Here is a 24981-nt window from a genome sequence, read left to right on the forward strand (position 1 = left end):
TGTAAGAATGCTGTTCATTGACTACAGCTCAGAATGTAACACCATAGTGCCCTCCAAACTCGTCATTAAGCTCGAAACCCTGGGTCTCGACCCCGCCCTGTGCAACTGGGTCCTGGACATTCTGACGGGCCGCCCTCAGGTGGTGAGGGTAGGAAACAACATCTCCACCCCGCTGATCCTCAACACTGGGGTCCCACAAGGGTGCGTTCTCAGCCCTCTCCTGTACTCCCTGTTCACCCATGACTGCATGGCCATGCACGCCTCCAACTCAATCATCAAGTTTACAGACAACACTACAGTGGTAGGCTTGATTACCAACAACGACAAGACAGCCTACAGGGAGGAGGTGAGGGCCCTCGGAGTGTGGTGTCAGGAAAACAACCTCACACTCAACGTCAACAAAACAAAAGGAGATGATCGTGGACTTCAGGAAACAGCAGAGGGAGCACCCCCCTATCCACATCGACGGGACAGTAGTGGAGAATGTGGAAAGTTTTAAGTTCCTCGGCGTACACATCACGGACAAACTGAAATGGTCCACCCACACAGACAGCGTGCTGAAGAAGGCGCAGCAGCAACTCTTCAACCTCAGGAGCCTGAAGAAATTTGGCTTGTCACCAAAAACACTTACACATTTTTACAGATGCACAATCGAGAGCATCTTCTCGGACTGTATCACCGCCTGGTACGGCAACTGCTCCGCCCACAACCGTAAGGCACTCCAGAGGGTAATGAGGTCTGCACAACGCATCACCGGGGGCAAACTACCTGCCCTCCAGGACACCTACACCACCCGTCACAGGAAGGCCAAAAAGATCGACAAGAACAACAACCACCCGAGCCACTGCCTGTTCACCCCGCTATCATCCAGAAGGCGAGGTCAGTACAGGTGCATCAAAGCTGGGACCGAGAGACTGAAAAACAGCTTCTATCTCAAGGCCATCAGACTGTTAAACAGCCATCACTAACATTGAGTGGCTGCTGCCAACATACTGACTCATCTCTAGCCACTTTAATAATTAAAAATTGGATGTAATAAAGGTATCACTAGTCACTTTAAACAATGCCACTTTATATAATGTTTACATATCCTACATTACTCATCTCATATGTATATACTGTACTCTATACCATCTACTGCATCCTGCCTATGCCGTTCGGCCATCGCTCCTCCATATATTTATATGTACATATTCTTATTCATTCCTTTACACTTGTGTGTATAAGGTAGTTGCTGTGAAATTGTTAGATTACTTGTTAGATATTGCCGCATGGTCGGAACTAGAAGCACAAGCATTTTGCTACACTCGCATTAACATCTGCTAACCATGTGTATGTGACCAATAAATTTGGATTTTATTTTATTTTAATATAAAATACGGAGGTATACTATTCCCTGTGGCTGAGACAGCACAGGCCAGTGTGACGACAGGTTCCCCTTTCAGCGGAGGCCAGTCTGACGACGGGTTCCCCTTTTCAGCGGAGGTCAGTGTGACGATGGGTTCCCCTTTCAGCGGAGGTCAGTGTGACAACGGGTTCCTCCTTTCAGCGGAGGTCAGTGTGACGACGGGTTCCCCTTTCAGCGGAGGTCAGTGTGACGACGGGTTCCCCTTTCAGCGGAGGTCAGTGTGACAACGGGTTCCCCTTTCAGCGGAGGTCAGTGGGACGACGGGTTCCCCTTTCAGCGGAGGTCAGTGTGACGACGGGTTCCCCCTTTCAGCGGAGGTCAGTGTGACGACGGGTTTTCCCTTTCAGCGGAGGTCATTGTGACGACGTGTTCCCCCTTTCAGCGGAGGTCAGTGTGACGACGGGTTCCCCCTTTCAGCGGAGGTCAGTGTGACGACGGGTTCCCTTTTCAGCGGAGGTCAGTGTGACGACGGGTTTTCCCTTTCAGCGGAGGTCATTGTGACGACGTGTTCCCCCTTTCAGCGGAGGTCAGTGACCCTACTTGTTTGAATCCACGTCTGCCCACCACTTTGCCAGGTTTATGTCCATTCCATATGTCTCCTGGTCCAAATTGATATCTCTGTAGCACTTCTGCTACATTGTCGTAGAACTCTTTAAGAACCCTGTAAACCACTCCAAGTTGCACTTTTTCTGCCCCCTTTTGCGCAAACTTCAGCTGGTGTGCCACAGAAAACTGGTAGCCTCACTTGGCGACAGACCAAAATAAATGTCAGCTGACCTAGTAATATACTGAACAAGCTGCATCTCCAAATCAGGTGAAAAAAAACCCTACCGTGGCTAGTATAGCCAACCACGGTTGTTGGCGTGGCTGTCTGACTTTCAACTTCTTCTCTGGTAACCTTGTGACAATACCTAGTCAGAGTACGGTAATTTATGTCGAAATACTTTGCTCCTGATTGATTTGTTCTGCAAGTTCACCTGCCTCACTGCCTTTAACATTATGCCAGGTGGTGTGCTGCCATTCTCGGTCTTTCTTTTATAATTTCTAACCTTCCTTCCTTCCTTCCTTCCTTCCTTCCTTCCTTCCTTCCTTCCTTCCTTCCTTCCTTCCTTCCTTCCTTCCTTCCTTCCTTCCTTCCAAAACACATTTCCTCATTGCAATTACGTATTCATTACATTACATATCATTGTTGCCACAATGCAATTCATAACACCACATGCAATTCCACCTGGCTACCCCTACCCCGGTCAACTGCCCTGCACCCCCCACAGCAACTCGCCCAAGCCTCCCCCATTTCTCCTTCATCCAAATCCAGATAGCTGATGTTCTGAAAGAGCTGCAAAATCTGGACCCCTACAAATCAGCCCGGCTAGACAATCTGGACCCTCTCTTTCCAAAATTATCTGCGGAAATTGTTGCAACCCCTATTACTAGCCTGTTCAACCTCTCTTTCGTATCGTCTGAGATCCCCAAAGATTGGAAAGCTGCCGCGGTCATCCCCCTCTTCAAAGGGGGAGACACTCCAGACCCAAACTGCTACAGACCTATATCTATCCTACCCTGCCTTCCTAAGGTCTTCGAAATCCAAGTTAACGAACAGATCACCGACCATTTCGAATCCCACCGTACCTTCTCCACTATGCAATCTGGCTTCCGAGCTGGTCATGGGTGCACCTCAGACACGCTCAAGGTCCTAAACGATATCATAACTGCCATCAATAAGAGACAATACTGTGCAGCCGTATTCATCAACCTGGCCAAGGCTTTCGATTCTGTCAACCACCACATTCTTATCGGCAGACTCAACAGCCTTGGTTTCTCAAATGACTGCCTCGCTTGGTTAACCAACTACTTCTCTGATAGAGTTCAGTGTGTCAAATCGGAGGGCATGTTGTCCGGACCTCTGACAGTCTCTATGGGGGTGCCACAGGGTTCAATTCTCGGGCCGACTCTCTTCTCTGTATACATCAATGATGTCGCTCTTGCTGCTGGTGATTCTCTGATCCACCTCAACACAGACAAGACTATTCTGTACACTTCTGGCCCTTCTTTGGACACTGTGCTAACTAACCTCCAGACGAGCTTCAATGCTATTCAACTCTCCTTCCGTGGCCTCCAACTGCTCTTAAATGCAAGTAAAACTAAATGCATGTTCTTCAACCGATCACTGCCCACACCTGCCCGCTCATACAGCATCATTACTCTGGACGGTTCTGACCTAGAATATGTGGACAACTACAAATACCTAGGATTCTGGTTAGACTGTAAACTCTCCTTCTGGCCCCACATTAAGAATCTCCAATCCAAAATTAAATCGGCTTCCTATTTCGCAACAAAGCATCCTTCACTCATGCTGCCAAACATACCCTCGTAAAACTGACTATCCTACCGATCCTTGACTTCGGCGATGTCATTTACAAAATAACCTCCAACACTCTACTCAACAAATTGGATGCAGTCTATCACAGTGCCATCTGTTTTGTCACCAAAGCCCCATATATTACCCACCACTGCGACCTGTATGCTCTCGTTGGCTGGCCCTCGCTTCATACTCATCGCCAAACCCACTGGCTCCAGGTCATCTACAACTCTTTGCTAGGTAAAGCCCCGCCTTATCTCAGTTCACTGGTCACCATAGCAGCACCCACTCGCAGCACGCGCTCCAGCAGGTATATTTCACTGGTCACCCCCAAAGCCAATTATTCCTTTGGCCGCCTCTCCTTCCAGTTCTCTGCTGCCATTGACTGGAACAAACTGCAAAAATCACTGAAGCTGGAGACTCTGATCTCCCTCACTAACTTCAAGCTCCAGGTGTCAAAGCAGCTCACAGATCATTGCCGCTGTACATAACCCATCTGTAAATAGCCCATCTATCTACCTACCTCATCCCCATACTGTATTTATTTATTTTGCTCCTTTGCACCCCAGTATCTCTACTTGCACATTCATCTTCTGCACATCTATCACTCCAGTGCTTAATTGCTATATCGTAATTACCTCGCCACTATGGCCTATTTTATTGCCTTACCTCCCTTATCTTACGTCATTTGCACACCCTGTATATATACTTTTCTACTGTATTATTGACTGTATGTTTTGTTTATTCCACGTGTAACTCTGTGTTGTTGTCTGTACTGCTTTGCTTTATCTTGGCCAGGTTGCAGTTGCAAATGAGAACTTGTTCTCAACTAGCCTACCTGATTAAATAAAGGTGAAATAAAAAGTTGTAAAAAATTAATGACAGTGTATGAAGTAGTGTGTGTGAGTGTGTGTGGATATACTGTCTCATACAGTAGGCATGCAGTGTGTTAGCACACACACACACACACACAAACACACACCAGAGCCTGTCTTGTGTAGTCCAGGGACATGTCTGCTGCTCTAAACTATACGTACATATAATAATCCATTTACTGTAACCATTTAATACTATTATCAAAGCTGATTACACAATATCACAATGCTTTTTGAGCTATGTGTCTATGTATACTGGGGCAAGTTGTCACATGTGAAGACTTGTCCCAAGGTCATTGAGACAACTTGCCCCAAACTGACATGTGTGCTAATGTTGGCTAAATCTCAAGGTTAGCTCAACATAGAACTGCAGCTAAAGTATCAAAAATACACATTATTGTCTCCTCTACTCAGTGTAAAATTATAATTTTTGAACATTCATACCTCACATAGTTGTATTGCATAAAATGTATAGTGGTACATTTTTTACTTTTGAAGGGGGGAAAAAATTAACTTGTGCTCCCCTCAGATTAGAGTGACCTTGACCACATGTGAACAGGAAGTTGACCATAGAACATGTAGTCACACAAAGTAGCTGTTTGATTTGAGCTAGCGCCTCTAGTGTTGGAGGTATGAACAGTTTACCCACGTGACAACTTACCTCGCTCTCCCCTATGTTGCGAGTGGATGAACTTGCAAGGGTAGCCTAGTAAAGCAGCTCTTTGAAGTGATTGTTTAACAATCAGATGAAAACATCATGACTGGTTGTGTTTATGTCACAATAAAAGGTAAAACATTTAAAAAGTTAAATTACAAATCTTTACGACTAGGCCCACAGAGATCCTATTGAATTAATAGGGGTTCTATATGGAATTCTATGACTAGAATCATAAAAAATAAAATATGAGCCTATTTTTATGGGACCTCTATACTGTAGGAGGTCCCATACCGGGAAGAAATTCAATCTGCTTTCATCCCTAGTTTTAGTCTTAAAATATATATAATATAATGCAGATTTTTTGGGGTTGCCTGCACTGAAAACGTCTATATCAGTGCGCTAATACAGGACTAGTAAAGGCCCAGTGCACTACATTTGTGAGCAAAAAAATATACATATACTTTTTTTCATTCAGATTTTTCAGGGGGGTGCAGCACCCTCAGCACAACTACTTCCCACAGCTATGCCTCCTTCTCAACACTCATTGGAGGAGAATGTCAGAGAGGCTGGACCTCTGGCTTGCTCATCCAATAGGTTTTAAGAAGGAGGCGAAAAGAGACGTGAGAGGACACAAGGAGTACGCAATTGAGATTCTCCCGGACAATGAAATGTAAAAAAAATTACCTTTTTATACAATTAGATTTGCTATAAACTCTTGCGTCCTCTCTCCTCAGTCCTCTCTCGCCTCCTTTTGAAAAAGGTCAAAGTTAATCGAGGAGAGTCAGCGAGCAGAGTGAAAGTGGATGGAAATGCGCTTGTTTGAAATGAGACGGTCCTCCACTCTTGCATCATTAGACAAATTACATTTAGTAAATTCTTTTCTAACACTTTTTATCTTCTTAAAACTGCATTGTTGGTTAATTAAAGGCTTGTAAGTAAGCATTTCACTGTATGGTCTACACCTGTTGTATCCGTTCATGTGACAAATACAATTTGGATCCCAAACTAAATGTGTAAAGTGCTCAAAACAAATTAAGTTTGTTGTGGAAGCCATTTTATAGATAAAAACAATATGCTACTTATCGTTTTAAAAGTGTTTATGGTTTTCTACTCCGACAATACAACTGCTGATTTAAAGGGGGTGTGGAAGATAGCAAAACTCTTCCGTGGTAGGATACACCTGTACTTCCTCGCCAAAAAATAGGCTACCTAGGAGTGGATGACACTCGACTGTACATCAATACTCCATAAAATATTAAATCAACATCATGAACGAGCAGCAGTAGGTCAACATTTCTGAGAAATACTCTTGGACAAATTGGGGGAGATATTTCCCAGAAAGGAAACATGTTTTAATGTATCAATGACATCAGTCAGACCATTCTCTCATCACCTGAGAGATGGAACAGATGTTAATCGTACTCTCCTTGCGTTGTGTTTTGTTCAAATAAATCACCCAGTGGTCCCAGTTGAGCGTTATTTATTATCTGTTGTTAAATAGGAAACAGCAACGTTAGTTGTGCAGGTCTTAACGATGTTGATGGTTGTCGATGGTAAAATCTGTAGCATGAAAACTAGTAGTGGGCTTATGGGACCATTACATCGGTGCATGCTAGCTAACACACTTATATACAGTAATCATGTAGTAACCAAAAAAGTGTTAAAACAAAGCAAAATATATTTTTGATTCTTCAAAGTAGCCTCCCTTTGCCTTGATGACAGCTTTGCACACTCTTACAATGTAGAAAATAAAGAAAAACCCTTGAATGAGTAGGTGTGTCTAAACTTTTCACTGATACTGTATATGTTGCCACCTTAGGGTCACGCACTACTCATGAAGCAAATGTAGAATTTTAACTATTCAAAAACATAAAATAGCTGCAAATACCATCCATTAAAAAATATATACAGTGGGGCAAAAAAGTATTTAGTCAGCCACCAATTGTGCAAGTTCTCCCACTTAAAAAGATGAGAGAGGCCTGTAGTTGAAGTGTACCTATGATGAAAATTACAGGCCTCTCTCATCTTTTTAAGTGGGAGAACTTGCACAATTGGTGGCTGACTAAATACTTTTTTGCCCCACTGTATATACCAGCCCTACTTAAAAGTGTTGTCCACATCCTGCCTGTTATTCCTATCTTCTGACAGAACATCTTTGTCCTCATTTTCTTTCTTTCAGTTTTCATCCTGCTTTCCTCCTTTGTGGATGTTTTTCACATGCGTCAGCAGGTTAGTCTTTTGAGTAAAGCTTTTCCCGCAGTCACCACAGCTAAATGGTTTCTCTCCTGTGTGAGTCAGTTTATGCCTGGTTAAGTTCATATTGAGACTGAAGCTTCTCCCACAGTCACCACAGCAAAATGGTTTCTCTCCTGTGTGAGTCAGTTTATGCTTCCTTAGGTTCCCCTTCAGATTGAAGCTTTTCCCACAGTCACCACAGCTAAATGGTTTCTCTCCTGTGTGAGTCCGTTTATGATCTGTAAGGTGTCTCTTCTGATAGAAGCTTTTTCCACAGACACCACAGATAAATGGTTTCTCTCCTGTGTGAATACCCATGTGCCTGGACAGATCTCCCTTGTGTTTGAAGGTCATGCCACAAATAGGGCAAGTGCAGCATTTCTCCATGTGACAGAGTTGGACATGGGCTTCCGGTTTACAGGTGGAGTTGTACTGTTTATTGGAGAAGTGACATTCGCTGAGTCTCTTCTTGGTAAGAGTCACGTGCCTCTGCAGGTCAGCTTTCAGAGGAAACGTTTCACCACAGTCACGGCAGTGGGGAGTTTTTCTAGACGTGGTGCTGGGTTTGGAACCGTGTTCCCCCATTGTCGTGTTTGGATCCAATGGTGGTTTAGGATGCAATGGTGGGCTGCTGTCAAGTCCTACTGGGTCCCTGCTTATGGCTGAACTGTGGCTGGAGGCATTGCTTTGATTATATGGCGATAAACAGGGAATGTGAAGATCCTTAATATGGGTCACAGTGCCAAAAGGTTTCAGATCCACTGGTTTAGAGTGACTCTCTCTGTTCTCCACAGTCTTGGTTTGGGGAAGAGTCAAGGACCAAAGTGGGTCCTCCAGATCACATTCACTTTTCACACAGGAAGGAGTGAAAATGAACTCTATGACATCAGCCTCCAGCCCTGGAAGCTGGTCTGCCTCCTGATTGGTCCTAATTTCCTCTTGTTTCCCTTTCATCTGTGTGGGCTCTGGGTCCTCCTGTCCCAGACTGGGGCTCCACTCCTGCTCAGGGGGAACCTCCTCTTCAGAGACAGAGAGCTGCAGGGAGTCTGGAGGGAAGGAGGGCTAGAGTTTACCTAGACTTTAGACATCAGCATTGGGGTCAATTTTAATTAGGTCAACTGTACTTCCAACTCAATAACTGGAGAACTATAATCTATTTTCGACTATTTCTCAATAAATAAAGAGAATCATATTTATTTATAAAGTTTTTCAATTTTTTATTATACATCCAAATCACTTCCTGGTTTTTATGGTACAATTTTTCATCCATGAGCGGTAAATTAAAAACAACGTCTTAAAATGTATGTAATGATGATCACTGTTAGCCGAAACAGTTTATCAATGAGGTAGAAAGAACTATAGCTAGCTATCAGTAAATATACATACGAACCTATTCTACATAGCGGTATCTCTGGTGTGATCCGCAGCAGACTCCGTAGCCGATCATTCTCCTCCTGGTACTCCACTACCGTTTTCTCAACTGCCCCGAAAATCTCCACAGCAGCCGCCGTTAAACGATCATTTAAAAACAGACGCAACAACTGTAGTTTATACATTTTCAGTCGAATGAGAGTCGGGTATCCTATTCAGTTCAGTTAGTGGATATTTTGTTACTCCACGCAATGAATGCAAAATCAAAACAGAGTGGTTTCCAATCCTACTTCCGTGTTCTAGTCAAGGAAATTTCAGAAAATACCTCGGTTCTAACTAGTTGGTGGCAAACCCGGAAATGCACAACAGCGCCGCCAGCTGGATGGGGGTTTACTACTGTGCACGTCAGCCTACATGCCAGTAGACAAACAGTGGTTTTCATAACTATAGGATGATCTGGGATGAACAATTATTAAGCAGGAGTCGACTGTATAGCATTAGTTTATACAAGATGAATTCAATATCATGAGTGAGGAGCATTAGGTGAGAATTTGTATTTAACAGGGAGTCATACTGAGACTAAGCCCTGTAATTACAAAAATATACACATTAATACAATATGAAAAGCAAAGCAGAGATACAAAACACAGTCATAGAAAACAAACACATACTACAAAACGTCCTCAATCAGCGTCCGAAATGCATTAGAGGTACCAAATCATCACCTTTTGAGAGTTTGAGATTATTCCACAAGTAAATTGCAAAAAAAACCTCAAAGCTGATTTACCTAACTGTAGAGAACGAAGGAATTTCCAGAGTTAGCCATCCTTGGTAAATTGTACTTCTAAAAAGTTATTAATGATGTTAGGTATAGTGGGAGTTTTTGTGAAAAAGCAATGCATCGATCTACGAGACTGCAAAGAGGACCAACCTACTTTCTGATACAGAATGCAGTGATGTGAACTGAACCTGTCGCCCGTAATAAAGCAGAGTGACCTGTGATGAACTGCATCCAATGGTTTCAGTGTATTTGGCAGCTGCATTAATATTGATAATAGTCTATGATCGACAGGAGCAATGATGGTAAATACTGTTGGACAAATGCAAGGAGATGTTTTCTTGAAACCATATTTTAAATGTATCAATAACTTGGCATTTTATTACAGAGCAGGGATAATGGAAATGGATAAATACATGTGGGGAAACAGTTACAATACATTTTTTCTAAATTTAAAGACACAAAATTGTTGCGTTTCCCTGATTTGTTAGCCTGACTCCCCCTGTGGCTAAATATGAAAGTCAGGTTCACAACAAATTCCTCTCTTCCAGCTATGCTTTTCTCCAAAGCAGATTGCACAAAAATTCTTTCAGAATTCTAAACCAGATTAAACATGTTTATGAGGTGACCGATACCTCTGTATACACTCCAATATGTTTCAATCGTCCTTTTGTTCCACCTTGGTCTGATAAGGTGTTTGTTGAATGGAGGGAGAATGTGCTGGCCACAACTGAAAACCTATACATAGAGAAGCAATTTGCATCATTTAACCAGTTAAAGAACACATTTGAACTCTCTAATTCCAAATGATTCTGCTATCTACAAGTCAGACACTATATCAAAGGGAAAACATTTAAAACGTTGAATCCCTCCCTGTGGAACATTCCATTTTATGACCTGTTACAGCTCCCTCCCTCCCAACTCAACACACCTAGTCTCCCAGTGTGTATCATTTTATGGTTACAGCACCCTCACAACAGCTCTATTCAATCAGATCCGACATCCGCATAGGTGTTATTTTGGCGGTGTTGGAGGTGCAACTGCTTTTAGTTTAAGTTGTTCCCATACTAGGTTCGGTTTGCTCCTAGCAGAACTCGACTAGGCGAAGCGAACATCTGTGCCTTGTATACTCCCTTAACACCTTCGGTTGAAAAACAAAAAGTAAAGCGGCACAATTACAATTTGTCCCTCTTGAGATGCCGTAGCAACAAATAGCCAATATACACTTCCTCAAAATAGATAAATCAAGAAATTTGTAATAAATTTACATTTTTGCCAAGCAGGTCTTAGTTGCGCATTTTTTACGTCTTACTAAGATGTTTGGTGCAGTATTTCTCAGGTGAAAGATTTGCATGAAAACAAGTATTTTCTCGTTGAATGACAACAAACACTTTGTTCAAGAATCCCTACTGTTGACCAATCACTGACAAAGGGGCGTAGACTTCAGCTACCAAACTATTGACTAACCTCAATAAAAAAAAATGGTGTCCTCAAACAGGGAACCCTGCTGAACACTAAAATGTCACAAAAACACAATATATGCGCAAACTGTTTCGACTGGGAAGCATACGGTAAGCTTTAACGGATAGGGTTTTCGTGACAAGGATCAAGAGAAGATGATCACTGCTTTGACAGCCCCAACGCAGTTACACCTTCGACACCGCCAAAACTTCAGCTTTGCAGGTTTTGCCTATCGCTGGTTAAAGCTTGATCTGATTGAATTGAGGCCTTAGTCTTTCAGTTTGTATCCTTTTTCTTTGTTCATACTAGTCTTCTCAAGGAGACCTGGGGTGAAGAGTTGAATACTGCGATCTTGGATGATATCTGGGGAGAAGCCCTGTCTAGAATTCACTTTTGTTCCATCAATGCCACCAGGTATCAATTGATACAATGCAGGGTCATGCACAGACATGGACACTCTTACTGACAGTTGTGGCTGCTTTGCGTGATGTATTGTTGTCTCTACCTTCTTGCCCTTTGTGCTGTTGTCTGTGCCCAATAATGTTTGTACCATGTTGTTGTCATGTTTTGTTGCTACCATGCTGTGTTGTTGTCTTAGGTCTCTCTTTATGTAGTGGTGTCTCTCTTGTCATGATGTGTGTTTTGTCCTATATTTATATAATTTAATTATATATATATATAAATAAAAAAATAAAAAAAATTATCCCAGGCCTCCGTCCCCGCAGAATTTCTTCTTAACTGACTTGCCCAGTTAAATAAAGGTTAAATATAATTTTTTTAAATAAAAAAACAAAACTATATAGAATCTACCTCCATGTTTCTCCAATGTGTGACAAATGTAAACTATATAGAATCTACCTCCATGTTTCCCCAATGTGTGACAGGTGTAAACTATATAGAATCTACCTCCATGTTGACAGGTATAAATCTTCTTCTTCTTCTTCTTCTTCTATGGTTGATTGGCGGTCCGCAAACAAACGTTCAATGTGCATGCCACCACCTACTGTTCTGGAGTGTGCGATCAATCATGGTTTGCTTAGTTCTGTACCACTAAAATAAATAAACAAATAAATCCCTACTAACGTAGGGACAGCACATTTATCAGAGCAAGATTTCTGAATAGGAAACCGTGTCAGGACTAGTAGGGACCCCAGTTCTGACAGTAGCTCCACATACGACGGAAGATGCCATGGTAACGACATCAGTCCGCCTAGTAGTCACACCATTCTGTGGGCTGGCAGGTAGCCTAGCAGTTAAGAATGTTGGGACAGTAACCGAAAGGTTGCTGGTTCGAATCCTCGAGCTGGCAATGTGTAAAAATCTTCTGTGCTGCCCTTGTGCAAAGGGGTCTGATTCAGAGGGATCGGGTTAAATGCGGAAGACACATTTCGGTTGAATGTATTCAGTTGTGGAACTTCTTAGGTATCTCTGCACCTGGCATCCACCAAATTCTGCGGTGTTCCTCCCCACAATTACAACCCTTAGCCTTCACATTGTTCCCACAGTCACTGTAATCATGACGCAAATATTTTATTTCCTTGACACTACATGTCTCATTCTTTGGCATTCAAAACACCACAATGGGGGTGGGACAAATTCTTGGACATTGAAACTAAGGAATCTTTTTGGGAAAGCAGCTAATCTCATGCTATTCTAGAAAATGTTGCTTTAATGCTGAGAGAAAATGTTGCTGTTTTAAAGTAAATTTCCTGCAATTCTATCTGCTTTCCACCAATCTGAGTCGTGTTGATAACCTTTCCAATGACACCTGAGGGGGGCCAGGTTGGATTGGGCCAGGCACGTCCATGTGTCAGACCAGGGTGTCCTCAGTCGCCGTCCAAGAGCCTAAATCCCTCCGGAAGGGGAGACAGAGACAGAGAAAAGATGAGGGTTTAGTGAGAGCATGACTAAAACCATAGTACACCACATGCACAGGGGGGGGGTAGAGAATAATCAAGTGTTGCTGTGGACGCTGGATAATATGACTAACACACACACACCTGTTTGACCTCGCTGTGATACTGTAGGACTACTTATGTTATCTGTCGGAAAGATATCAGTTTGTCCTCTGACAAATCAACTGTACATTTCGGTGTTCCTCAAGGCTCCGTTTTAGGACCACTATTGTTTTCACTATATATTTTACCTCTTGGTGATGCCATTCGGAAACATAATGTTAACTTTCACTGCTATGCGGACGACACACAGCTGTACATTTCGATAAAACATGGTGAAGCCCCAAAATTGCCCTACCTGGAAGCCTGTGTTTCAGACATAAGGAAGTGGATGGTGGCAAATGTTCTACTTTTAAATTCGGACAAAACAGAGATGCTAGTTCTAGGTCTCAAGAAACAAAGATATATTCTGTTGAATCTGTCAATTAATCTTGATGGTTGTACAGTCGTCTCAAATAAAACTGTGAAGGACCTCGGCGTTACTCTGGACCCTGATCTCTCTTTTTGACGAACATATCAAGACTGTTTCAAGGACAGCTTTTTTCCATCTACGTAACATTGCAAAAATCTGAAACTTTCTGTCCAAAAATTATTCTCACCAAATTGTAAGCGTTGTGGAGGTCCAGTTTGGTGAAGAATTGGGCCCCTTTGGCCAGCTCCAAGGCGGCGGACATCAGTGGTAGGGGGTAACGATTCTTAAATCGTAATCATGTTTAGCCTTTGGTAATAGATGCAGGGACGCCGACCTACATCCTTTTTCCCCATGAAGAAGAAACCTGCACCAGCTGGGGATGTTGAGGAGCGAATGAAACCTGCCTCCAGCGACTAGCGGATGTAATTGTCCATGACAGCAGCTTCAGGGATCGAGAGCGAGTAAAGATGGACCGGGGAGGAGTTCTATGGCGTAGTCTTATTGACGATAAGGAGGGAGGGTGGCGGCTTGCATCTTACTGAAGACTTCCCGGAGGTCGAAGTATTCGGGAGGGAGAGCGGAGAAGTCTTGGTCTTCAATGGATGCAGGGGGACTCAGCGAGGCTCTAGGTGGGGGTCTTAGACATTTAGCCTGGCAGTTCTTACCCCAGTCTAGTAGGTGTCCCGTTGGACCAGGAGAGTAATGGGTTATGTAGTGCTAGCCAGGGGTATCCCAGAATAAGGGGCTTCTCGGGAGCCGTGATCAAAAGAAAACTAATAGTCTCTGAGTGATTCACCCCAACCTGCAGTAGAATGGGCTTGGTCTGATATTCCACCTGGCCGGAGCCAATGAGGCATCCAGCAAGGCTTGAATCTGCAGAGGGATGGGACATTTCACGCAGGGGATTTGTAATTCTCTGGCAAAGTCTTGATCAATGAAATTATCTGCGGCCCCAGAGTCCACCGCTTCTTGTTTGCCGACTGGGTGGTCGAAGACTCGTCGCAGCTCGGCAGTGAAGGCTAAAATAGAGCTGCAGGATGGTGGCTGCTGGTCCCACACCGCCGTTGCCCAAGCCAGGGCCTTGCCTGAGAGTTGAAAGATAATGTAGGCGATCATGCCCGATCGGTGTGGAACGAGGAGGACTGTAGCTCGAACACCAGAGAGCACTGAGTGAGGAACCCCTTGTATCCTCCCGGGTGGCAGTCATACCGCTCGGGGGCTGGGATCTTGGGTTCCCGGTGCAGGTTCCCTGGAGGAACTACGGCAACGCTTGTAGCACTGGGTGATGAGACTTGGGTATTGGCTCCTCCTGGGTTGAGGTTGGACTGTGGTTGGAGGGAGTCGGTAAGTGCCCGGAGGGTCTCTGATATTTGGGAGAGTTGTTCTTGCTGCCGCCCTAGCAGTGCTCCTTGGTGGGTTACAACCTTCTTGATCTGGGTGATCTCTACTGGGTGCATGTTTGAGGCAGAAGCTTGCTGTGATGTGGTTGGACCCTGGTACAGAGAAAAGACCAGACGAGGAATCAGTGGTTAAGGATAAATATAATACTTTGCTGAGAACGGTAGCCGAAGGATTACAGTAACACAGGAAAAACAAACACTAAGTCTCAAACTCACTCAGGAAACAAATACACACGGTAAACAATTCAAGCTTCTGCAAACGAAACCAGAAAACACACCTCTTTTAACAGGGAAATCATAATGAATAATAGGACATACCTGAGTGTCACTAATGTCTCTAGGATGGTCTCTGCCGCCCTTTGGTGACAGGTGGAACAAACGACACGCACTGTATCTGCGAGCTGTTGGCTAGAGCGCTTGTGCCAAGAACATGGCTTGCTGAAATGAAACGTAACGAACCCCGAGTTAAAAGTGATTGCTTTTGTATTGGAACCGCAGCCCGAGCGTTCTTTCACGTGGAAAAGTGCTTTCAAAAATAAAATTTAAAAAAAACTTCTGTGGGTTTTATGGCAGACTACAACCCAACAAGGTGTATTGCTGCTACCAACAGGGCGGGTTGAAAAAAAATATTTGTTAAATATCTAATCCATACGTGACAGGGAAACAAATTTATAATCCAACCAAATAAAAATAGTAAAATGACAAACAAAAAACCTCCCACTTCATATCTCCCTTCTCCAGGGTCTGAGAGGGTGGTACAGCTTGTGACAACATCCACAATAATAACATCTATTTTCCTGGACCTTCTCTTCACCTTGGCAGTTCCATTAATCACCATAACTATAAAAGGCTACAAAGTCCACCTTCTTAACCTTTCAAATATCAGGGGGTCTTGCTGGTGAAAGGAAACCACTGCAGCCTGCGGTGATGGCCTATCCACCTCCATGGACTCTTCAGGAGCACCATTCACACCCTCAACCCTTTTAAAAGTTGGACAAGCATGGCTTTGGTCACCTCGTTTTCTTTTTGCAACACTTCACATTTTCATCACTTATATAAAACAGGATAGGATCTTTTCCACACCTTGGACATCTCGGTTTCTCCCTACTGCAAACACTTGAAAACCCCACCAAAAGCTTTTACAATGATCACACTGCATTGATCTTGGGATAAATGCTCTGACTCTGTAGTGTACAGTGCCTTCGGAAAGTATTCAGACTCGTTGACTTTTTCCACATTTTGTTATGTTACAGCCTTATTCTAAAATTGATTACATTGTCCCCCCCCCCCCGCATCAATCTACACATAATACCCAATAATGACGAATACATTTTTCTTAATTTATTAAAAATACAAAACTGAAATACACTTACAGAAGTATTCAGACCCTTTATTCAGTACTTTGTTGAAGCACCTTTCGCAGCGATTACAGCCGCGGGTCTTCCTGGGTATGAAGCTACAAGCTTGGTACACCTGTATTTAGGGAGTTTCTCCCATTCTTCTTTGCAGATCCTCTCAAGCTCTGTCAGGTTGGATGGGGAGTGTCGCTGCACAGCTATTTTCAGGCCTCTCCAGATATGTCCGATTGGGTTCAAGTCTGGGCCACACAAGGACAACTCCTGCATTGTCTTGGCTGTGTGCTTATGATCATTGTCCTGTTGGAAGGTGAAACTTCGCCCCAGTCTGAGGTCCTGAGCGCCCTGGCGCAGGTTTTCATCAAGGATCTCTCTGTACTTTGATCCGTACATCTTTGCCTTGATTCTGACTAGTCTCCCAGTCCCAGCCGCTGAAAAACATCCCCACAGCATGATGACTAAGGCCCTTCTCCCCCGAATGCTCAGTTTGGCCGGGCAGCCAGCTCTAGGAAGATTCTCTGTGGTTCCAAACTTCTTCCGTTTAAGAATGATGGAGGCCACTGTGTTCTTGGGGACCTTCAATGCTGCAGATTGTTTTTGGTACCCTTCCCCAGACCTGTGCCTTGACACAATCCTGTCTCGGAGCTCTACGGACAATTCCTTCAACCTCATGGCTTGGTTTTTGCTATGACATGTACTGTCAACTGTGGGACCTTGTATAGACACGTTTGTGCCTTTCCAAATCATGTACAATCAATTGATTTTACCACAGGTGGACTCCAATCAAGTTGTAGAAACATCTCAAGGATGTCTCCTGAGTGGCACAGCGGTCTAAGGCACTGCATCGCATTGCTAGTTGTGTCACTACAGATCCTGGATTGATTCCGGGCTGTGTCGCAGCCGGCCGTGACCGGGAGACCCATGAGGCGGCGCACAATCGGTCTAACGTCGTCCATGTTAGGACAGGGTTTGGCTGGCCGGGATGTCCTTGTACCATCGCACTCTAGCGACTCCTGTGGCGGGCCGGGCGCATGCACGCTGACACGGTTGCCAGGTGTACAATGTTTCCTCCGATACATTGGTGCGGCTGGCGGGGTCGTGTTTCGGAGGATGCACGGCTTACGATCCTTTCCAGGATGCTCAATGGAGACAGGAAGCACCTGTCTCATAGCAATATGTAAATAAGGTATTTCATATTTTTTTTATAGATTTGCAAAAATGTCAAAAAAACTGTTTTTGCTTTGTCATTATGCGGTATTGTGTGTAGATTGTTGAGGAAAGGCTGTAAAGTAACAAAATGTGGAAAAAGTCAAGCGGTCTGAATACTTTCCAAAGGCAGTGTATATATCCTAACTGCACTTGAGTACGGAGAGACTCCATATCGGTCACGTATACTCCCTCTCCGGCGCGCGTCGGTCACGTATACTCCCTCTCCGGCGCGCGTCTGTCACATATACTCCCTCTCCGGCACGAGTCGGTCACGTATACTCCCTCTCCGGCGCTCGTCTGTCACGTATACTCCCTCTCCGGCGCTCGTCTGTCACGTATACTCCCTCTCCGGCGCTCGTCTGTCACGTATACTCCCTCTCCGGCGCCCGAGGTCACCCGCCTGCTTATTATTACACACACCTATCACCATCGTTACGCTGTGGTGGAAATTCTACCTTTATTAACTAATAATGAGGAGAGGCAAAGTCAATAATTAATCAAGGTATTACTTTTATTAAAAACATTGCAATAAGGAAACTGGTTGTACCACAAACAAAGTGAATGGAGTGAGAGCCCCTGCAAAAAGAGTACGGAAGTCTTATATAGACAAGCCTTCTCATACAAACATCTGCTAAACACGTGACCTTATGTATGTGTGTGTGTGGAGAGACATGAAACTAGGTTACAGGGTACAGACTATAATGGAGAGGTTGTCTCAGTCTGTCACAACTGAGTGAGGACAATAGGTGCCCAAAGTGACAGGAAGTCACTCCAGACATACTTCCTCTAACAGTAGCTCAACGGTTCCCCCAAGTTGGGTGAGCAAGCGCCTTTGACTATCGGCCCAGATGATGTATGGTCCTACTGGTCACACACACAAAACATTAATCTTTCGCCCGGAAACAGGCTCCAAACAGAACAACAGCTTTATCACTGGTGGGCAAGATATAACCTTTACTTTGTCTCCAGTTAAGCTAAGAGGAACCAGTCAGTTTCCCCAGACATCGTGGGGTCATTCTACACACCCACAGAACAGTTAGAACAAACCTCTACTTATGCACACACACTATTCTATCTTATTATGAGTTTGTAAAAGGAACTATCTCAAGCCCAATGCCTAGTCTTAAAGAACAATATTTTAGTACACTAGCATTAGTAAGGTTAAACAGAAAATACCCTCACAGCCTACACAATAAATAACTTGTAATATTGGTACTAACCATCTGGATGTCACCGTGATACAAGTCATGGGAGCAATATTAGCATTTTTCGCACGTCATGTTTTCTAACATCTATAAGTGACTTTGTTGAGCTTCAAAATCAATTGGATACTTTTGGATGATTTGGACATGTGCGAAAAATGCCAATATCGGTCCCATGAATTGAATTGGGATTTGTGCCAAAAATGCTAAAACATTAGCATGTGGAAACAGTCCCAGGGAATATAAACCAAAGCATGGTTTGTTGTCATACCCTTGTCCATAGACTAGTTACAGGGTAAGGAAACCAATGTGTTATTTTGTAATTTGGGTGAACTATCCCTTTAACCACACTGCTAACCTTATGACTAACCCTAAATTAAGACCAAAAAGCTCATTTTGACTTTATGCCTAGAGAAGCTAGTAGAAAGAAAAACAAAAGGTTGTCACTCATTAGTTACCACAGTCACAAAGTCAAATCACACCTATTTCTACAATTTCTCTTCTTAAAATCCAATTTTTAAACATAACCCTAACCCTAACCCCACCGTTAACCTATTGCCTAATCCTAACTTTAAATTAAGACCAAAAAAGTAATTTTGGTTCTCGTTTATTTTTTACGATATAGACAATTTTGACTTTGTGACTGTTGTAACTAGTGACAACGCAAAACAAAACTGCATTTTCTTCTTCCGTGTATCGTGTTAATCAAAAAAAAAAACACAGCACAGTGCTCCCTGGTGGACGGAGGTCTACTACAAGCTGCAGACCAGTGGTAATATTTTTATAAATTTAACTAGGCAAGTCAATTAGGGACAAATTCTTATTTACAATGAAAGCCTAGCAACAGTGGGTTAACTGCCTTGTTCAGGGGCAGAACAACAGATTTTTACCTTGTCAGCCCGGGGATTTGAACTAGCAACCTTTCGGTTACCGGCCCAACGCCCTAAGCACTAGGCTACCTGCTCTCCCGTGAATCAAATCAAATCTTATTGGTCACATACACGTTTAGCAGATGTTATTGCAGGTGTAGCGAAATGCTTGTGTTTCTAGCGCCAACAGTGCAGTAATATCTAACAATTTCACAACAAAACACACAAACTTAAAGTAAAGGAATTAAGAATATATACAGTTGAAGTCAGAAGTTTACATACTTAGGTTGGAGTCATTAAAACTCGTTTTTCAACCACTCCACAAATTTCTTGTTAACAAACTACAGTTTTGGCAAGTCGGTTAGGATATCTACCTTGTGCATGACACAAGTCATTTTTCCAACAATTGTTTACAGACAGAATATTTAATTTATAAATCACTGTATCACAATTCCAATGGGTCAGAAGTTTACATATACTAAGTTGACTGTTCCTTTAAACAGCTTGGGAAATTCCAGAAAATGATGTCATGGCTTTAGAAGCTTCTGATAGGCTTATTGACATCATTTGAGTCAATAGGAGGTGTACCTGTGGATATATTTCAAGGCTTACCTTCAAACTCAGTGCCTCTTTGCTTGACATCATGGGAAAAATCTAAAGAAATCAGCCAAGACCTCAGAAAAAAAATTGTAGACCTCCACAAGTCTGGTTCATCCTTGGGAGCAATTTCCAAACGCCTGAAGGTACCACATTCATCTGTACAAACAATAGTACGCAAGTATAAACACCATGGGACCACGCAGCCGTCATACCGCTCAGGAAGGAGACGCGTTCTGTCTCCTAGAGATGAACATACTTTGGTGCGTAAAGTGCAAATCAATCCCAGAACAGCAAAGGACCTTGTGAAGATGCTGGAGGAAACAGGTACAACAGTATCTATATCCACAGTAAAACGAGTCCTATGTCGACATAACCTGAAAGGCCGCTCAGCAAGGAAGAAGCCACTGCTCCAAAACCACCATAAAAAAAGCCAGCCTACGGTTTGCAACTGCACATGGGGACACAGATTGTACTTTTTGGAGAAATGTCCTCTGGTCTGATGAAACAAAAATAGAACTGTTTGGCCATAATGACCATCGTTGTGTTTGGAGGAAAAAGGGGGAGACTTGCAAGCCGAAGAACATCATCCCAACCGTGAAGCACGGGGTGGCAGCATCATGTTGTGGGGGTGCTTTGCTGCAGGAGGGACTGGTGCACTTCACAAAATAGATGGCGTCATGAGGTAGGAAAATTATGTGGATATATTGAAGCAACATCTCAAGACATCAGTCAGGAAGTTAAAGCTTGGTCGCAAATGGGTCTTCCAAATGGACAATGACCCCAAGCATACTTCCAAAGTTGTGGCAAAATGGCTTAAGGACAACAAAGTCAAGGTATTGGAGTGGCCATTACAAAGCCCTGACCTCAATCCTATAGAAGATTTGTGGGCTGAACTGAAAAAGTGTGTGCGAGCAAGGAGGCCAACAAACCTGACTCAGTTACACCAGCTCTGTCAGGAGGAATAGGCCAAAAATCACCTAACTTATTGTGGGAAGCCTGTGGAAGGCTACCCGAAATATTTAACCCAAGTTAAACAATTTAAAGGCATTGCTACCAAATACTAATTGAGTGTATGTATGTAAACTTCTGACCCACTGGGAATGTGATGAAAGAAATAAAAGCTGAAATAAATCATTCTCTCTACTATTATTCTGACATTTCACATTCTTAAAATAAAGTGGTGATCCTAACTGACCTAAAACAGGGAATTTTTACTAGGATTAAATGTCAGAAATTGTGAAAAACTAAGTTTAAATGTATTTGGCTAAGGTGTATGTAAATTTCCGACTTCAACTGTATATATTTGGATGAGCAATGATGGAGCGGCATAGAATATAATACATACAGCACCAAAGATGTATTTATTTGTACTATTTTCTACATTGTAGAATAATAGAAGACAAAATATGAAATAACTCATATGGAATCATGTCGTAACCTAAAAAGTGTTAAATAAATGAAAATATGTTTTATATTTGAGATTCTTCAAAGTAGCCACCCTTTCCTTTGATGACAGCTTTGCACACTCACTCAGGCATTCACCTGTCATCACCCTGGGAAACATTCCAAAACAAATGATCAAGAATTCCTGTTATAATGACGTGAAAATATCAACACTTTGAACAGCAGAGCTGTGATTTTCCTAAAAAAACAGTGTAGTGTTTGATCACTACCTCATCATTCAAATCAAACTTAATTCCATAAAAATGTTTACATAACTTTCTCACGTCCAATTACCTGAGACCAACAGGAAGTTGCTCTGCTCACATCCTGCTTTTTTATTCCCGTCTTCTGACAGAAGATCTTAGTTCTAATGTAATTTTTTTCTTTCAGTATTCATCCTGTTTTCTTCCTTTGTGGATTTTTTTGAAATGCGTCAGCAGGTTAATCTTCTGGGTGAAGCTCTTCCCACAGTCACCACAGATAAATGGTTTCTCTCCCGTGTGAGTCAGTTTATGCACGGTTACATGTTCCTTGCGATTGAAGCTCTTCCCACAGTCACCACAGATAAATGGTTTCTCTCCCGTGTGAGTCAGTTTATGCACGGTTACATGTTCCTTGCGATTGAAGCTCTTCCCACAGTCACCACAGCTAAATGGTTTCTCCCCTGTGTGAGTCCATTTATGTTTGGTTAGATACTCCTTGCGATTGAAGCTCTTCCCACAGTCACCACAGCGAAATGATTTCTCTCCTGTGTGAATACTCATGTGCCTGGACAGAGCTCCTTTGTATTTGAAGGTCTTTCCACAAACAGGGCAGGTGCAGGGTTTCCCACTGTGACAGAGTTGGACATGGGCCTTCAGTTGACAGGTGGAGTTATAGCGTTTCTTGCAGAAGCTGCATTCACTGGGTCTCTTCCTGGTGTGAGTCACATGCCTCTGCATGTCAGCTTTCAGAGCAAACGCTTCACCACAGTCACGGCAGTGGTGAGTTCTTCTAGACGTGTTGCTGGGTTTGGAACAGTGTTTCTCCAATGGTGAGTTGAGATCCAATGGTGGACTGGGATCCAATGGTGGACTGGGATCCAATGGTGGACTGGGATCCAATGGTGGACTGGGATCCAATGGTGGACTGCTGTCAAGTCCTACTGGGTCACTGCTTATGGCTGAACTGTGGCTGTAGGCATTGTTTTGATTATCTGGAGGGTCACAGGGAATGTCCAGACCCTTTAGGTGGGTCACAGTGCCAAAATGTTTCAGATCCCGAAGTGGGTCCTCCAGATCACATTCACTTTTCACACAGGAAGGAGTGAATATGAACTTTATGATATCAGGCTCGACCCCTTGAAGCCGCTCTTCCTCCTGACTGGTCCTGAGTTCCTCCTGTTCCTCTGCAATCTGTGTGGTCTCTGGGTCCTTCTGCCCCAGACTGGGGCTCCACTCCTGCTCACAGTGCTGCTGCTCAGGGGGAACCTCCTCTTCAGAGACAGAGAACTGCAGGGAGTCTGGAGGGAAGGAGAGGAGGAGCAGAGATTACCTACCTAGAGACTTTAGATATCAGGGATGTTGTCAACTTGAATTTATAAACCAGTAAATTCAAGACTAGGTAAACTATAATTCCAAATCAATACCTGAAAACTATAATCTAGTTTCAATTACTTCTCAATAAATTGTAGAGAAGAAGCAATTTATTAATAATGTTTCCCCATTTTTTTATTAAAACATAACATTAATTTAAAAAATGTATTAAACAAAAGAGGATTAGTCACAAGCAAACAAGAATACATAAACAATTTACATTGCCAGAAATCCTAAACAAACAAATCATATTCATTAATAATACAACAAGTTTTAATTGCCTTTTTGTTTTTAATTTTAGTTATAGTGCCATAATGTTTAAATTAATTTATAAAGTGAAAAAAAGTTAGGTTTTGAATTAGACCATTTGCAAATATGAAATGTACCTAGTATCATTAGCAGTTGAATTAAATATATTACATCTTTATCTGTCAGAATTTCTGAAATAAATCATTATACAAAACCATAAAATGGTACAACCGATCCTATTTTTTTGTAACAAAATTCTGTATGTCAATCCCAAAAAATTCTACTATAAATACAGGCAAAAATAAATGCAAAATGGTCTCCTTCTCCATTCCACAAAAATCACATTTGTAGTCAATATTCAGCTTGATTCTTTCCAAAACATGTTTCACAGGATAAATTCTATGTAACATTTTAAATGAAACTTCCTTTACCTTGTTACTGATACAATATTTGTTAGCAATTTTCCATGCTTTCCCCCATTGTATATCACCATAGATATTCAACCAAAAGAGTCTTGATGAGGGAATTGTAGTTTCACAAACAATATTCCTACTCTGTTTATTACTACATTTATCTTTGATGTTAATATTGCCAATGAATATATTTTCATGTAAATCTATGTTACTTACTTCAACCACAGAGGAATTTAAAAGAGATACAACCCCCCTTGGAATCGCATCAAAAACAATTGCATATTCTTTCGGGGTTATAGGAATTTTAAAATTATCAAGAAATCCCCCATATGACATTTACATTTTACATTTAAGTCATTTAGCAGACGCTCTTATCCAGAGCGACTTTGAGAGTAGATATCCATCCTCATTCAGTAACTGACCAACCAAAATAATTTGATTCTCAAACCAGTTAAATCGTATATCTTTGTTGTTCTATATAAAGTATCTGTGAGGGGGGAAATTGTGTTTATATGCTAACATCCAAGCTAAAATTGCCTGTTTATGGAATTTGGCCAACTTAACTGGGATTTTATCAACATCAAAATTACATCGAAGCAAAAATTCTAGCCCACCAACAGAATCAACTAAATACTTAGGGAAGACATTCCAAATACTGTTCTGGTTCTTAACATACTTCAGGATGCAATTTATTTTAAAAGTATTATTTAGAGTATTGAATTCTAAAACCTCAAGATCTCCTTGTTCTTGGGTATTAGTGAGAATATATTTTCCTCAGCATTGAAATCAATCGATTTCTTCAGGTTAACGATACCGATAGTGTTATTTTTCACCAAATCCATGATGTCATCTGCGCTCTCTTTGATTTTAGCCGTGAGGATGCGGACGATGTTGTCCTGTAGCTGGCTCAGTGATGGTTCACTTCTCAGCATCTTTGGAAGTTGCTCCTTGGTTGGGGTATTCGGGTAGGAATCAGATTCACCCCCCTTTTTTTAAACTGCAACTGCATATGAGTGAGTTTCAACAATGCCTCTTTTCTCCTTGTAAGTTTCAACATCCATTATCTCAGCAACAGTTTGGTCATGTTCTGATTCCATGCTACTAGCTATGAAGACGCTAGCAGGCTAACTTAACTACACATGCTGAAACTTTTCG

At 42.6% G+C, this 24981-nt stretch overlaps 2 protein-coding genes across 4 annotated transcripts in view; one reads left to right on the plus strand and one right to left on the minus strand.

Moving 5' to 3' along the window:
• The window catches only part of LOC120043328 (zinc finger protein 2-like), a 401596-nt gene that overhangs the window by 362661 nt on the left and 13954 nt on the right, over nucleotides 1–24981 (plus strand). The gene's annotated exons all lie outside the window — the stretch shown is intronic.
• LOC120043339 (zinc finger protein 184-like) overlaps nucleotides 7385–24981 on the minus strand; it is a 49472-nt gene continuing 31875 nt past the window's right edge. Inside the window, exons 1-2 of one of the 2 annotated variants that reach the window (XM_038987964.1) lie at nucleotides 8926–9162; nucleotides 7385–8581 (exon numbers count right to left, since the gene is read on the minus strand). In XM_038987964.1, coding sequence (XP_038843892.1) covers nucleotides 7476–8581; nucleotides 8926–9091 — 1272 coding nt within the window. In that variant the 5' untranslated portion in view covers nucleotides 9092–9162 and the 3' untranslated portion in view covers nucleotides 7385–7475. Of the gene's footprint in view, nucleotides 8582–8925; nucleotides 9163–24981 lie in introns of those variants that run through there. The other variant, XM_038987963.1, reaches the window with a different exon arrangement.

This window comes from Salvelinus namaycush, unplaced genomic scaffold (genome assembly GCF_016432855.1).
Source record: "Salvelinus namaycush isolate Seneca unplaced genomic scaffold, SaNama_1.0 Scaffold9, whole genome shotgun sequence".
Classification (NCBI taxonomy): domain Eukaryota; kingdom Metazoa; phylum Chordata; class Actinopteri; order Salmoniformes; family Salmonidae; genus Salvelinus; species Salvelinus namaycush.